Genomic DNA, 17785 nt, shown 5'->3' on the forward strand with positions numbered 1-17785 from the left:
AATGCAAGTAGATAACATGCTATGAGCACCGAGTAAAGAAATCGAATTTTATTCTTTACTCACTCACGTAACGCCCGTGCGGTCACTCGTAGTTTGTAGCTCGTAGCTCGTAGCGCTCTCATTTATTTGAGCAAGTATTATTAAACAACTGTATTTATTTGTATAAAATGCTAGGTAGGTTGCATACATTCTTATAAATTTCAAAATAGTATTAGGTAAGTAACCTATTCGTTCCATACCACATTATCATAGCCATTTTAGCGTCGAGTTGCAGTAATAGATGTTTGTCATTAATGATAACATTTTTTTGAAGTATTTAGGAACTGAATTAATTTTTTTAATGAAAAGCTCTTAAATTTCTTTAACAGCACAAAAATACTTAAGTACCTACATCTTGAAATTAAATGGAATAAAGAAAACTAGTATTTTATTTAGTTCCGAAAAATAGCGTATAGACTAAATATAGTGTAATAATTGTAATAAATTATATCACTACATAAAATAATATTGTTTTTTTCAACATATTTACCGATCTCTAGGTACTTAGTTATTTTCCTAAAGACGAACCAAAACTTTGAGTGTTCATAGGTAACGCAGATAGGGTACAGCTGTGCTGTCCTGTCACTCAGTTGCACCTCCCAGGCCGCCGTGGTGCTATACGGGTGCTTCTGTAACAACACAATAATGTTATCCATTAAAAATTCTAAAACTAACTTACCTACAAATAATAATAATTAGAATTTAATTTACTTATTTAAATTGTGTTGAGTGAGTTTTAGATCGAGCTATTTGACAAATCCCTGGCATAATCCGAAAGTAAAGCGGCACAAGTGTGGTCGGGGTTTGGTTGCGGGCCTGCAGTGAGGGAGCGCGCGAGGGGCACGCGGTCAACTAAATACACGTGTAGGTGTAAATGTTACGTAACTGTGATTAATTGACGATTATTAATAATTGTCTATCATTATTAATAATTACCCAAAGTTGACGTAAAAGTATGAAATTTATCGCAATAAGTACCTACTTGGTGATTATAAATTAACCTTATTATCGATAAATGTGTCAAAGGAAATCGCGGGCGGCGGCAGAATGACATGATGCTGTCATTCTGCGGAAGCCATTGTTTGAGAGAGCTGTTGCAATAGACGCCTTAAAACATCAATCAATGTAGTTTGTGCTTTATTTTTAATTATATTCAGAATATATACAAATATACAACGTGTTCCCGACGATATCCTTCATAATATTATCCTATAAGTACAGGTAGTCCCAAAAAGTAGTGTCAAGCCAAAGCCTAGATAGAGGTAGAGCACCAGTAGGGCTACCCGAATCACCCCCATATTGTATGTTCAACGATTTTTCGTAGTTTAGAAGTTGTCATTAGTTTTGTAACTTTTTTAAACTTCATGACCATGAAGTTTCCTTCCACCTTTTGGCCTGATAATCACTTTCCATCTGGTGAGATGAAGGGTACTGATGCTCTACCTCTGGGCTTTGGTTTGTATAACTCCAGGGTATTTAATATACTAAGACACGTGTCTTAACGCGACGTTTATTAATGAGTTAGGTACATTGTATACATGTACTCACGGCTTGACGTTTCGGCTGCGATGCTGCAGCCGTGGTCACAAGCAGACTGCTAATTGAAATGGAACGCGAAAGTTTAAAATCCAGGGTATTTTAGCTTTATTTTTTAGCCATAAGGGCCACAGTATTGATGCTAAATTACGTTAATTAGCGACTACGTTCGATCGCAGTATCACATCGTGCATTTTAGCGATTCTACCGCGCATCTATCCGATGCTGTATCGGCAACACTTGTTTAGCGGAGAGGTGACGTAGATGCCAAATCCAAAACAAGGCATCCGAATGTTTAATAATTATGTAAAGTGTAACGATCCTACGCTGTGTCAAGCTTCCGGAAAGCGACTTAATCTAATTATAGTATCAGGTGTTACTTTGCGGAAATCCATAATTAGATATAAAAAAGATAAAATTACTTAGCTTAAGATTTCCGGTCAGTGACGCCGGCACAAGTAGGTACCAAACCACACCACCGGCGCCCACCGATTACTCGTATATTATAGTACAAGCAAAGCGCCGCAAAGCATACTTAATGTGCATTTCGCCTACAAAACTAATTTGTTTACCACCTTGTAAGTAAATGATTAGGCAACGCGTATTTTTTTATCCTTTAGCATATCTAGGCATCCGGCAGCGTCTTCTGTCACGATCAAAGAAAAAGAACTCGCAAATTTAGCAGTTGTGTGTAGAAGGATTATACATAGAAACCATTTCGAGTTACTTCTGACCCCTTCACAATTCAAAACATGAAATTCGGCACGTTTATTTGGAAATTATGAATAAGTAATCATATTCTGGTAATACCAGAATCTTTATACCTTGATACCAAAGATTCTGGGTAGGTCAATCGTCTTTAACTATTGTGAATCGAAATATAATCGTATCTAATATTTTGTCCACTTTGCAATGTAATCCTGCTCGCATTGTGTTTTCATTAAGTGCTCCAAATTGTAACATTTAAGCTCTTTACATTACTAAAAAAAATGACTAAAGCGGCGCGTGCGCCGGCTGCAGCTGCACAAACACCGGCCGCGAGCGCGTCGGGGCGGCGAGCCAATGTTCGGACTCTGGCGATAGTTTAGAAAAATATGCGAGCCGAATATTCGTGAAATTGCTTTATCTAATTTAGACCTTATGACACAGAGCCCTAAGCTTCAAGCAATTTAGACGCGTGATATACACTTGTTGAAGGAAGCCGCGGGATGAGATTTGTATTATTGTTTCCGCAGCGCTAATGTGCTCTGAGTAGTGCAAAAATATTTGCTTAGCGTCGCGGACGCGCCGCGCACCGGGTGCAACTATTGTGTGCCTTTAATTAAGATTCTGCCGGGTGTTGGTGCTCATTTATATTTAATACAAAGTTTTTATTTAGTATTTTACATATTTCAAATCCAGATTAGATCAGATACGAACTAATTATTCCTAGGTGACGACACCCCCAGTTCCAAAACGATGCTAAAATCTTTTTTTTATTTTTTTTTTATTTATTGTTCACAAAAGGATACACATCAAATATGAAGATACACTTGCCAAACTGCATTACAGTTTGTCGGCAATAGTTCTCGTCCTTAGTTTTTACGGGCTCAGTTGCACCAGCCTACTTCAACCGTTACCATAGTAGTAACTGGGTGTTTTTTGTATGGAATTTAATAGATTTTTGAAGATTATTAAAGTTACAGCAAGATGGCACCACCCAGCCCGAGCATTCATTGTGTTTCCTGCTAATTACTACACTATACTATATCTACTCATGCAATACTTAAAAATTACAACCACTACAACAAATAATACAGTTCTTGAGCTTAGTTCTTAAGCAACTCACGAGATTCAAATTCAAATAGATTCAAACTCGGGCACAAATTGAATCCATTGAACTTTACTCCATCGCAAAAACAAACGTGTGAGCTCTTTGAATATCATACAATACTACATATAATTACTAAACACAGTCATATTGTTTAATAATGTCTCTATCCCTAAATCAAAACTAATTTCTAAATCAAAATAAGAAGTTTGTGTTGCATGCGCGGAGGGTGGCGACTGGCGGCCGCTATCGCGATCTGCGGCGCACGTGCGCCCGCCACATCACAGACGCATTGTGCCACTCTCGCCGTAATTGGAAATGCTTGCTGGAAGTAAATCTGTTTATTGTTATTTATACACTGTTTCGACCCACTGCGGCAATCGTATGATTACGAGTGGCGATAAACGAATTATGTTTACGATACCTTTCACTGATAGGAAGTCAGAATAAATGTTACCTACTTCGTTAATGTAGAATCGGATGTGATTCGATGCTATGATGTGCTGAACCTAAGCAATCAATGAAGTTAAGATAATTAGAACGGCATTAAAAATTATCATAGAGTCATTAAAGAGTACCTACCACCTACTGTGAAGAAAAGTAAAGGAATTGTCAATAAAAGCGATACCAGAAGCGCGCACGCGCCTGCTGGCCCTCCGCGACTTCTGTCGCTACATTTCGTTACGTCCGCACCCACTTCGGTCTATGGACGTCTTTTGTCAGCGGCTTCAGAATTCAGTTTGTTACAGAAAAAAACGAGAAATTTTACGACTGAGAAACGAGAAAATTTAAAGTCTTATCTATACTACATAAATGTATAATATTTATTTGGCACTTATAAACGGCAAAATAATAATTAAAAAAGAATGGCATTAAACGATCGGATATAGGTAAATCCCAGTTTAGGAGCTCAAAAATACTGATTATGGCGCACTGAAATACTTCCGTTTCCGTTCCGGGCATATTTCCGTTTCCGTTAGGCAAGTTTGAGATTTTATGACCCCCAACAACGATTCCATCCGACCAATCCTAGAGTGCTATTCTCATAATGAGCTCTATGTAGATGTTAAACAGCAGTGGTGATAAGATGGAGCCCTGACGGACCCCGTCACTTGAATGAAAGTTATTCGACAACACGCCATCTGTTCTCACCGAAGCCGTTCCTTCTTCATAAAGTTTCATAGTAAGGTGAACAAGGTGTTTAGATGTTCCCATAGCCAACAGAGTTTCTCAAAGTACTGGCTACTTTACTGAGTCGAATCAGTCGAATGCCTTTGAGAAATCAACAAAGCAGTACGTATTTTTACTTTTTAGTTATTCATAATTTACCAGTTAGTAAATTTTTCGCAAATACATTGGTCATCATAAAAATCGGCCCACCTACGTTTTACAGGAAAACTCGTTTCTACTGACACAAGCATGGTGCCCCAACAATATTGGTGTTATTTGAAAGCCTAATAAATATCCTTAAAGAAAAACACATTTAATTTCCTAATAAACGATTAACATATACAATAAATGTGACTTGAAAAACTTGAAAAAATAGGTCTTTTGGTGAGCCCAAAGTGAGGTCACTTTGGGCTCATCTCTGGGATCAATCTCACGTGTCCTCTTTAACAGATGGTTAGCGATTAATCCCAACTTAACAGTTTTATAGCCATAAAAGTTGGCTCAAGCGTAACGGGTGCCCTCTTAGACGCATAACATTTTTCATCATAATTTAGTTTGGTATAACAGTATTTGCATAAAGTTTTTTCGCATAAACTGTGATATGCATAGTTTTCTAAATGCATAATGGTTTCTTAGGCATAATAATAACTTTCTCTAATTTTCAATACCATAATTTAAATAATCATAAATGTAAAGAACATAATTTTTATATACATAAAGTTTGTTTTTAATAAAATACTGTAAGCATAATTTAATTATTTATAACATTTAAAGTCATAAATATTGTCTATAAGAGCAACCAACATTGAAGAGTAAATAATTATGTATTTGTGATGTTGCGAACGATCCTCCTTCCACCTTTATACTCTTTCGGCCTATAGATTTGCAAAAACTAAATTCTCTGTATCATTGTCATTTTTGTTCTTAATTTTTGACCTGTTTCTTAGAAAACTTAAGCTCGTGAAACTACATTCTGTTTGATCTTGAATCCCTCTTATCTATTATAACGCACATATTATACAGTCCACATTTCTTTTACAACATTTTAAGCTTGCCTGGTCTGAAATTATGTTGATCCCGACTGGCCGTGGTCTCTTCCACGTGGTACTAGTCTGCCCTATACTAGAGTGTAATTTAAAAGCCGGAGGCGCGGAGGGAGTGCGGTCCTCGCTCGCTGTAACATATATCCGGCAGCCGTGCGAGCTGAGCGGCTGAGGCTGGTCGCCGAAGGCGACCAGCAAGCCGAAGCTGCGGAAGCGAGCATGGCATGCCGGGTATATGTTACGCCAGAGCGGAAGGACCGCACTTCCCGCAGCGCCGGAGATAAGGCAATCCTAATGCTTGCTTGCATGCTTGCTTGCTTGCATGCTTGCATGCATGCTTCCTTGCTGCTTGCTTGCATGCTTGCTTGCTGCTTGCTTGCATGCTTGCGTGCTTGCTGCTTGCTGCTTGCTTGCATGCTTGCTTGCATGCTTGCTTGCTGCTTGCTTGCTGCTTGCTTGCTGCTTGCTTGCTGCTTGCTTGCTGCTTGCTTGCTGCTTGCTTGCTGCTTGCTTGCTGCTTGCTTGCTGCTTGCTTGCTGCTTGCTTGCTGCTTGCTTGCTGCTTGCTTGCTGCTTGCTTGCAGGCTTGCTTGTTTGCATCCTTGCTTGCATGCATGCTTACATGCTTCCTTGCAGCTTGCTTGCATGCTTGCTGTTTGATTGCATGCTTGCTGCTTGCTTGCATGCTTGTTTGCATGCTTGCTTGTCTATTTATATTTGTTAACTTATAACATTTTTATATTTCATATTTGTTAAAATTATGGTATTTTGTATATTATGAATGATAATATTTATGGCATTGGTTTAGATGCCAATAAATGTTATGCCTAGAAATCGTTATTAAAAAAACGAGTATACAGAAAAAATATATACTAAAATATTATTATAATAAAAGTAGTTATGGCAAAAAAAATATGCCTTATGAATTATTCTGTATGAACGTTATGCGAAATGATGAGTATGCCAAAAAACTTTATGCACTCTTAAATTATGACAATATTTTTTATGCAACCGAATATGGACCCAAGCGTAACTACCTATTTTTTGAAGAAGTGACTCTGAATTCTTCTACAGACACATTTTTGGGGTAAAAACCTTTCCTTTAATGAAATGAAGTTTAGAACTTGGCTTTTAAATGGTAATATAGTATAGTAATATTGGTGGGAAGTGGAGATGCATACGTTTGAAAGTGCTTGTCGCGGGTGGGTCGATTTTTATGATGACCAGTGTATAAATTTAACACCGCTCGGTTTTGTATTAAAATATCTCATTAACTGTCATCCATAATTATGTTATCTATTTGCCCGGTTAATAATTCCCCATAAAAAAAGAAGGTAACCCTTAAGCTTAGTAGGTACCACGAGGGCTTTACAAATAACAAATATTCTATTTTTTAAAAAGGTAGGTACTTCAAAATGTTATTTTAAGCACCTACTCTAAAGTATGATTGTCGCCAAACGTCGAGACACATTAGCGTACAATAGTCCGTATAGCGGCTTAATTTGGCGGACTCGCACGTGCGCTCTCGACATGGACTCGCCGTTTAAATTATTACTGCATCAATATAAAACTCTTAACTAACGCATACAACCGCGCCCCGCATCAAAACCATATTATAATGTCATCACACCGTATCAATCTTAATTGTTCGCGACCGCGACTCGCGCGCATAATGCGATCCCCCGGATTAGCGCGAGGCAGGTGCGGCCGCCATACCCGCCCCTATGACCCGGCCGGAGAGTTGCATATCGTCCGGCTCACGAGTCAGGTGCCGGGCACATCCCTATGTATGAATTTATACTTTGTGGAATAGGTACAAGGTTGATTTTAGGATTTATAATGTTTAATAGGAATGGCATTGTGGCGTAATGACAGCATTCATCGCGGCGTAGCGGATGGTCGGTGCGCGGTGGTGTCGCGGCACGTGGTGAGGTGGCGCGAATCGATTCGCAACGAAAACATTCGGCGGAGGGCGAGAGGGCGACATGTGCTGCGGACGCGCGCAGCAGCTGATGCGACGAAGATGGACATACAGTATGTATTACTATTCTTCCAGGACACAATGCACCTAGACCACAGACCACACAACCAGACCTACAGTTTGATGATTTGACAAAAATCACATTTTATTATAAACTAGCGGACCCGACAGACTTCGTTCTGTCAAAAATATTTGGAATGTCACCTACATTGCTTAGACAACAGTAAGTGCTTGTAATTTAATATTAATTTTATTGAATAGCAATAAGGTTTAAATTATCTTTACATTTTAGGTTTGTATGGAAAAAGAAAAAGGCTGTTTTTAAGGTTTTCCCGGAAGTTATTCGAACATCTTAACAAATGTAATTCTACGTATCTAGGCATTGCAGACGAACCTCAGTGGTTTATGCCAATGCAATATACATTGTATTATTGGTTAAGAACTTTTGTAAAATGTTAAAATTATGTATTCGATTCGTAAACTTCGTAGCTTGAAATTGACGAGCTGGCCATCCCTAGTGTTGGTGAGTTAGTTGAGGCACAGAATAATATTAAGTACTTCGTACAGAAGTTTTACTTCGCGAAGGTATTTAAACAAATGTATGCTCAATGTCATTAACAATATGGTGTAATTTAGCCTGTCTCAAGAGTCAAGCACCATTTTGTTGACAAACGTCAGTAATCGGCACTGCGCCGAAGCTATAGGGCTGACTTCGGTAAAATGATGTGACGTGTGGTGCCAAACTGCGGAAAATGGCGGAGGAAATACATGATTTAGCATGAATTATCATGAATAATATTAACTACTTATTTACCTCTCAGTGTCTTGAGGCAACTTAAAAAAGTACATTCTGTATTGTTATTATTATTTAGGCAGTTAAATACTGCATAGTATTTAGTACACCATTTTCTTTATTTTCTTCCATCATACAAAAGAATACGCGTGCGTGAGTCAATGTTCGCTCGTATGTGAGGCCTTGTCGAATAGTATGCTGTAGGTGGGCCATCGTGCGTGTTTTGTTTTCGATGTAAACTCGCGGAGATGAACAGGCCTGGTTGAGGCTCGGAGGGCGTACCTTCGGGCTCCTGCTCGGGGTCGGGCTCGGAGGGCGGCGTGGCGCTCTGCTCGGGCTCGGCGCGCTCGCGCTCGCGCTCGCCGCAGCCGCGGAACAGCTCGGCGCGCGCCTCCACCACGTCGCGCACGATCTCTGCGCACGACAACAGCGGGTCAGTTGCAACTCACTGATCGTTTCTAGTCCAGCCGTCCCCTTTTCAGGTGCGTGGGGTTAGGTCGGAAAATAACCCGAAAAAAAGTTTCAGTTTTAATCGCAATCAATTTTTTTACTACTTTGCAGTTTTAGCTTAGCCGTTTTTAACACAAGACAGTTACGCTGTCTCCACAAAATATTTGGGTCACTTAATACCGGAATATTACAAAATGATTAATGATTGAGTAAGTGTTTATTGAGGTGTACCTGTGATTACGTCCCTGCTCGTGATGATAGACTCGATCTCTTGTGACACCTCGCGCACTAGCCACGGCATGAACTCCTCATCCACCCCTGTAAGTGAAGTGATCGTTCCTGTAACTGCTATAGACGACAATATTGACTAACCTTCAAATAGTTCGTGACATCCAAAGTAGCCAAGAAGTTCGCAACACGTCTTGGTCACAACTTTTCAACCGACTTCAAAAAAAGGAGGAGGTTCTCAATTCGACCCGTATGTTTTTTTTTTCTATGTTTGTTACGCGATAACTCCGCCAATTATGAACCGATTTGAACAAATCTTTTTTCGGCGTATAGGTAATACCTCAAGGGTGGTCCCATTTAAATTTAATAATAAAAAAAACAACCCCCAAGGGTGGAAAATTGGGGATGAACTTTTTTATACGCAATATCTCCGCCGATTATAAACCAATTTGAACGATTATTTTTTTGTTGAATAGGTATTATCAAAAGGGTGGTTTCATGCGAATTTGAAGAAAATATTTCACCCCCAAGTGTGGAAAATTGGGGATGAACTTTTTTATACGCAATATCTCCGCCGATTATGAACCAATTTGAACGATTATTTTTTTGTTGAATAGGTATTATTTGTGTTCACGCATTTGAAGTCGGTTTTATTTTTTTTAAAAAGTTATTGGTCACTTGGGTGTCACGAACTATTTGGCGTTGCTGTACATAACGAGGCCCAGCATGCTGCGCCCCACTAGTTAATCGATGCATCCTTGAAGGCGCGCCCTTTGTCTATAATTTATGCTATCAAGTATGCAATGACTGGACAGTTGGTTGGTCAATTATTTTAAATAGTTACGCCAGATACTTAATCGAAAGTTTCAGATTTTGATGTTAACTAATTTTCATTCGAGTAACCTATTGTGAATACATCGTACATTCATCTATCAGTAGAATTTGGAATCTGGCGAAACTATAACCTATTTTCCATGAAAGTCTACAGATTTTTTAAAGTTTAACTTTTAATTTCTCCTTTTATTTTAAATGCCTCCGGGCCTCTTCAAGGCGAGAGTGAATAAGCACTTACAGGGCAGATATGTACCATCGTAGACTGCATCCCACTTAACATCAGGTGCGATTGTGGTCAAATACCTGCCTTGTTATGCATAAAAAAATAAAAAATAAAATGCAATTCGTTTTCCACAAACGAAAATGTTAATAATGCTTTAACACGACCTGACCTCTCTCGATGCGCTCGACGAGGTAGCCCTGGTCGCGCAGGCCGGCCAGCACGGCGGGCAGCAGCTCGGCCACGTAGCCCTGCACCAGCACGGCGGCGGCCGCGCGCTCGCGCGCCTCCGTGGCCGCCAGCTGCGCCACGCGCGCCTCGGCCACGCGCCGCTCCTTCTCCCGGTGCAGGCGCAGGTCGTGGGCGGCGAGGCGCGCGCGCTCGGCCCGCTCGGCGTCGCGCAGCTCGGCGTAGCGCCGCTGGTGCTCGCGCAGCGCCGCCAGCTCCTCCTCCTGCGCCACCTCGGCCAGCGCCTGCTCCGCCGTCTTGCCCACCAGCACCTCCAGGATCGGCTGCACCTCCAGGTCGAAGTCGAACAGCTGCAAGGGTGCACACGCGTTACAGGCTGCATCCCAACTTGAACGTTACAAAAAAAGAGTCTGCGAAGACTAAAGAGCCAGTGCAATACAGATTTTATATACATAAAATATACGTTGGTAATGTTGGTATCACTTTAAATAATTTGTAATGAGGGCTATCGTTTTTATACTTAACAGTTGGCACCCCTGGCGATTGACAGGACCTTACTCTACACTTCTACAGTGGCCATCTTGATGAGTGCAAATGCGATAGTCCTCCTACCACTTTAGCACTCACCAGATGGTGCCACTGTCTTCGCTACTAGCAAGTGACAGGACCTTACTCTACAGTGGCGCAAACTGGTGAGCGCTAAAACGATAACCCTCATTGAATTTAAATGATTGAATTAGACAAGTGAGCTACTTGTCAGTGAACTAAGGAAGCAAATGAAGCAATAGTTACATCTCCAGGGTAGATCTGCGTGTGCGCGTCGGCGCCGGTCTTGGCGGGCACGTAGACGGGTGTGGCGGGCCGGTCCGCGAACAGGTCCGTCTGCACGCCCACCTCCATCTCCGCGCCCTTGTCGAACAGCTGCAAGCACACCGCGCCTCAGCTGACTACCTGCTACTTGCAAACTGCAACTTACGACTACACCAATTATAAAGATATCCTAAGCGGAGACGAGGGACATGTCTTTCAGCTAGGGTGTATCCACCGAAGCTGTGGGGAGATGCGTAGTGGCCAGACTGTAGTGAAGATAATGTGCTGACTGACGAGAACTCGTTTCGTCTCCATCGCTCCTCTCCGTGCGCGTCGTCGTTAGCTTGCGAGATTAGCTCACATCTCTGTTCCTCAAAGAGGTACACGAATATGATACATCTCCGCTCATTATAATGGACAGCTGAGTGGAGACCAGATGTGTGAATAATGAAATTCTATTGGTTGTTTAGAGCAGGGTTTCCCAATTTTTTTTTGCCAAGGAACCCTAATTGATTATACTTTTCCTAGCGGAACCCCCGTACTACTCCGCCCGCACGCCCTGCCCCTCCCTTGTGCGTAAACAAGTCGGTGCGAGCGAACAACGTCGGTCACGAAACGAGTGATAATATTTTTTACGGAACCCTTGCGGCCTTTCCACGGAACCCCAGGGTTCCGCGGACCACCATTCGGGAACCGCTGGTTTAGAGCACATCTCCACTCCGCTGTTTCGGTGGAGTGTTGAGTTCGTCCGGGTTTAAAGCATAAAGAGGCGAACGTTCCAGGGTTTTTTGGTGAAGTGCCGTAGTCGGTGATGGGTGATGGGTGATGAAGTGAGCCAGCTGACCTCCTCGAGGTAGTACTCGGTCTGGATGGGGTGGTGGCGGCGGCCGGGCGCGGGCGGCGGCGTGCCGGGCCGCAGCCGCGCCGCCGCCGCGCGCCGCGCCAGCGCCCGCCGCCGGGTGCGCGCCGCGCGCGCCGCCGCGCTCTCGCCGCCGTCGCCCTGCAACACCGCCACGCGCCGCTTACTTACCGCACTGGAACTATAAGGCGGTTATTACACTGCGCCGCGCTCCGCCGATTTAGATAAAAAAACCCGCGCGCGGACGCGTCGTCAGTGTGAAGTGCCGCGCGTGTTTTCTATACAAGCTGAGGTACTTGCATACAATGATTAAATCTCGGAGCTCGGCGCAGTGTGATAACCGCCTTAGGCATTAGGCAGGCATCTCCAAAATTTTCTTAAGACTTGTTTATTTTCGAGCCGAATATAAAGGCCCATTTGCATAGTATTTCAATAGGTATCAAAATGCAATCATTAAAGTATTTAACAAAAATTACAAAACCCATGTAACGACTTTTTTCATTAATTTTTTTAAGATTTTTTAATATGTTTAATGGTTATTTATCCCGCAACGAATACAATAAATTAAAAACCTTGAAAAACGGTCCAGCCGTTCTCGAGTTATAGTGTTCGAACAAACCCGACTTTGTTTTCGACTTATTTATAAGATAACATTTCATAATGCTTCATTTGACGTATAGACAGAATTCTAACTAGTTTAATTGAATAGACATTTCCGTTTCCTTGTGTCACCCAGAATACGCTACGAATGCTACGTCTCGGCTCGTAGCAGTTTAAGTCGTAGCAGCGATACGCTACGACTTATTCAAATGAATAATGTATAAAATAATTTAAATTAACTCGTATGTAAGTCGTCCAAACAAAATAAGTTAACATTTTAATTAAAAGATGAAGAAGATGGTAATCCTTTGAAATCCAGCGTTTATGGTCATTATGCGCTCAATCCATATTTCTGATATCGACCTTAATTCCCAAATTCTACTCGCTAATTCGCTTCTTCATGTAGAGCATACGTTGTATGGCGCACAGCTATTGTAGAGCTTATGTATGTATCTGTGAATAAGGTGTTAAACACACCCGTGCGGCTCGATAGACGAACGGTGGTCGCGTGTCCACCCGGCCGAGGGGCGATAATAGGCGCCTTTCGTTTGCGCAGCGCCGACACCGTATCAAGAAATGTGAACATTTATAGTGATCGTAATGCTTAGCAGTATAGCCTATACTGCTAAGCTCTATACTGTATAGGGCTACTTAGTGTTTGCATAAATGTTCATAGGTTCCACGACAGTCATTGTGTGTACCAAATACCAATTGTAAGAATATTGAAGCATTGTATAAATATAACGTTAAAGAAGAGTTCAATAAGTTTTCCTAGCGCGTTTCGTTTTCCGCATGAAATGTATTTACATACATTTAGAACAAAAAACTTTACTAATTGGAGACAAATACCTACTTACTAATTCAGACGGGGATTCAGTAATAAATTATGGACGTAAATAGTTTCTAATTTCAGTCCAAAGTAACGCTAATGTAAAATGCACAAATTGCATGCGGCCGACTCATTGTTTACGATAGTTTTAACTTCTACTTTAGCACTTTATTAATACGGTTCAGAACATTTCAGCAAACGCTAAAATGGGAATGTGGATCAATTTGTTGTGAGGTCTTTTATTACTGATACAATTTAAATAATTAACTAGTCGTAAACAATTCTTTTTAAAGTAATATACCTACTTAAAAATAAAACTCTGCACAAAACTTTAAACATTGATTCGCTAGAAACCTTGGTCCATGCTATTTTTATTACGTCTATACAAATCACTGGGGCATGGTGTTACCGCATACAAAGTCAATTGAAAACATTCGACACAAATATGACAAAGCGTCTGGCGTTGTACCTTGTGACAATGGGATCACTGTGGGGGGTATATTGATTACAATTCATGACGAAGGAATGTTGGTTAGGGTGCAATCACTTACCACCACCATGTTTCAAAAGTCTTCTAAAAGTCTAAAGTCTCCCATTGAATGTTAAAAACTTAATTGATTTCTTTTTCTTAACTATACCTACTAAACTAATAATCCAATCTTATAAACTTATCACAATGATTGATGAACATATAAAAATTTAGCAGGGGGATAATTTGAGGATGGAGGATGGTTGCTCTCAAAAGTTCTAGTAGACTCCAGTACTTAGTAGAGGTTTATGAAATATTACAATCTATATGTTCGTAATATTAGATGATAACAATAAGATCTACTGTTTTAATAAAAGTTTTGATAGGGTTCAGAATTAGAATTTCATTAGACCATTGAAAGTAGCTGCGTACAAACAAGGAGGGGCGCTGTGGAACGGTCTAATGCTCGTAATGTCGCTGGAACTGGTGGCGGGTATTTTAGATTTAGTAACGAGCTTGTTTTGATTTCACCGTAATCTATCTATTATATAAAAGAAAGTCGTGTTAGTTACTCCAGTTATAACTCAAGAACGGCTGAACTGATTTAGCTGAAAATTGTCAGGGAGGTAGTTTAGAGCCAGGAGAAGGACATAGGATACTTTTTATCCCGTTATTTATTGCCATTAAGGCGGAACAAAGTTCGCCGGGTCAGCTAGTATATATATAAAAGAAAGTCGTGTTAGTTACACCACTTATAACTCAAGAACGGCTGAACCGATTTAGCTGAAAATTGTCAGGGAGGTAGTTTAGAGCCAGGAGAAGGACATAGGATACTTTTTATCCCGTTCGAAATTAAAAAAAAGTCTGCTTATTTATTGCCATTAAGGCGGAACAAAGTTCGCCGGGTCAGCTAGTAATAAATATAAGGAAAAATTCCATTATTAAATTCCGTAATAATGGAATTTTTCCTTATATTTTCCTAAAATATAAGTTTAGTCATTGCAGTAGCTAATGACTGATTATTTATTTTAGGTGTTTCGTAGCAACTGTCAGCACTTACGGTAGGCTAGCAGAAAATACGGTAAAAAAAATGTTTGAGATCAGATAAATATTTTCTATTTTCAATGAACAAGAACTAAGTCGTTACAGTCAACTTAGAACATTTAAAAATATTGCTAACGGCATTCCTTATCGTAACTTAACATATTTTATGAACTTGATACCCAACCACTGAGTCATAGAATGTGAGTGTATGTGAGTTGCAGCCGGTAGATGGTCGCAAAGCACCGTAATGTATGCGGGTGCGGCGACCGCGCGACACTCGCCGCCGCGATGTCATAAACATTTTATATTACGCCTGAAAAACCACTACAGGTAGTACACCCCCTGTGTTGCACCCTAACAGTTTATAAAATAGAACGTAGCTCATTACTGGAGATTTATTTATACTCGTATACCCTTTATCTACTATATAAAAATAAGTCGGGTTTTCCTCCCTGACGCTATAACTCCAGAACGCACGAACCGATTTCCACGGTTTTGCATTCGTTGGAAAGGTCTCGGGCTCCGTGAGGTTTATAGCAAAGAAAATTCGGGAAAAGGGGGTAAAACAGGATCCACGCGTACGAAGTCGCGGGCGGCCGCTAGTTTGCTTATACATGTGTGTAAGGGCATAATTAAATAAAATTCATTTATGGATTTGCTGATAATTTACAGACTATACTAATTAATAAAAAAACTATATTATCAATTATTGTCATTTTGGAATACGACATTTAGAATGAAAATTATGTAGGAGTCTAATACCAAATATGTACACTTTTATAAAGAGGGAAGATTTTATTGTTTATTTGTATTGAATACGCTCTGAAAGTACTGTACCGATTTGAAAAAATATTGCACCGCTAAGACCCACTGGTGGGCCCACAGGTAATTTTTTTTCCCTGTAGACCCACTGAACTACAGTGGGTCTACGGGTAATAGAATAAAACCATTCTACATTATATCTGATAAACATAGGCTATAGAATATGATTGAATAAAAAAGAGTTTGCGTCGTTACTCACGGCGGCATGCGGGTGCGCGCCGAAGGTGCTCCCGCGCACCACGCGCTTGTCGTGCATCACGTTGGAGTACTGCGTCGTCGCCACGCTGCCGCTGCAACAAACTCAACGTCAGCTCCACATCTCAGCAGCGCTACCGGCACTGTCCATTACAACGATATCTCATCTTACATTCTTTAATTCTTTTCCATACAGTTGCCGTGACCAACCTCTTTAACTACAAGGAATTTATTGAATCACATCAGAGATAAGATAAGGGAAGACAGCGAAGGGAAATTGGTGGTAGCGACCTCGACCGAGGAGATCGACCGCTGGGAAGTGGGGCGCCGCGGGCAGCGGTCGGCTGACCCCAATACATCAATACTCAAAAGGTGGACATTATTAAATTGACAGATACGAGAGTCATCGTCATCGTGCGTTAAGGTTCATTTCGACAAATAGATAGAAACATATTCATTTTCAAAGTACGGGGAAAATAATCATAACGGTAGTCAATAAACCAGGCCGATAAGCTCGACGTCAACACAGCGATAATGTCGATGATATTGCATACGGGTGTTTTTGTATCCATTTGAAATCGATCGCTGTAGACTGAAAACATGAATGCAGCTTTATTACGACTGTGCGAGGAATGAGCTGGTGAGACATACTCATACGTGTCGGCCTGCTCCAGCAGGTGGCGCATGCCGACCACGCCGGCCACGAGCGCGCGCACGCCGCCGAACACGTCCCCGGCGCGCCGCCGGCCGCCGTCGCCGCCGCCCGTGCCGCCGGGAGCACCTTCCTGCTTGTCGGGGACTGACCGCTTCGCCCGCATCGGAACAGCTTTGGGTTTGCTGGCGTACGAGTACACGATCTTCTCCCGCTCCTGTGGCGGGTACAGCGTCTGAAGCCCCAGGAGGCTGGCCACCTCGGGCGGGGGCAGCAGGAACTGCCCCGTCTTAACGGTAGTGATGAAGCGAGGCTTCTCGCCGTCGTTCGACCCTGATATCTTGCGCGTGCGACTCTTTCGTCCGGGTGAAGGGGATTTGTCCATTTTTGGCGATATTTTCTTGTCGCTATCGGGCGGGATGACGTCGATACGCGGGTTCGATCGACTGACCATTTTCCCGGGGGAAACCTGCTCCTTCGTGCTGATGTTGGGGTTGGAGGCCGCGAGAAGACCGTTCTTGGTCGGGCGAAATTTAGTGGGTCTACGCAGATTCGCCTGCAGGATCTCCTTCTCCTTGAGCCGGCGCAGCTTGAAGTCGAGCGCTCGCGAGAACTTGGGGTCGAGGATGGAGTGCGGCCCGTGCGGCGCGCCCATGGCGGGCGCGGGCTCGGCGCGCGGCAGCGGCTGCACCACGTTCACGTTGCGCGGCAGCGCTCGCTCGGCGAGGGTCACGTCGCGCTCGGCGCCTCGCTTCGGCTCCTCATGGTTGATGACGGTGAACGCGCTGGAGTCCTCCGTCGAGATATCCGCAGCTGGCATCGTGTCACATCACATGGTGCTCCGGTATTGTTTTGATTTGAAACTGTCAATTTATCGGATCTGGGTGTCGCGCGAGTCGCGGCGCGAGCCGGCGCGGTGTGCCCGGAGTGAGCGCGGCGGGCGGGCGGCAAGCACTGGGCGGCGCGGCCGGTGGTCAGCCGTCGTTACCTCTCGCCCCGGCGTCGCCGCTGCCGCATATATAATCGCGCAAGCGCCCACGTGGTCGTAACTGGGGTAAACATTACAGAACTGGGGAAGCGATTTTATGATATTAGTAATTAAAAAAAATAGTAAAAGTTCAACGCCGAAATTATGTAACGCGAAACTGGAATGGTCATTATAATTTTTAATTTGTGAAAAATGTAACCTATCCTATTTAAAAAAAATATAACT

General features: G+C 42.3%; 1 protein-coding gene across 1 annotated transcript; it reads right to left on the bottom strand.

The window, feature by feature from the left end:
• Positions 1-510: 510 nt before the first annotated feature.
• On the bottom strand, positions 511-17392 carry LOC135071313 (radial spoke head protein 3 homolog B). Its single transcript, XM_063965106.1, has 8 exons — positions 16572-17392; positions 15925-16015; positions 11947-12102; positions 11085-11213; positions 10276-10642; positions 9053-9139; positions 8654-8785; positions 511-668 (listed from the first exon to the last, which is right to left on the bottom strand). The coding sequence occupies exons 1-8, from the start codon at positions 17390-17392 to the stop codon at positions 655-657; spliced, it is 1797 nt and encodes a 598-aa protein (XP_063821176.1). The 3' UTR covers positions 511-654.
• Between the last annotated feature and the right edge of the window lie 393 nt (positions 17393-17785).

This window comes from Ostrinia nubilalis, chromosome 4, assembly GCF_963855985.1.
Source record: "Ostrinia nubilalis chromosome 4, ilOstNubi1.1, whole genome shotgun sequence".
NCBI lineage: Eukaryota > Metazoa > Arthropoda > Insecta > Lepidoptera > Crambidae > Ostrinia > Ostrinia nubilalis.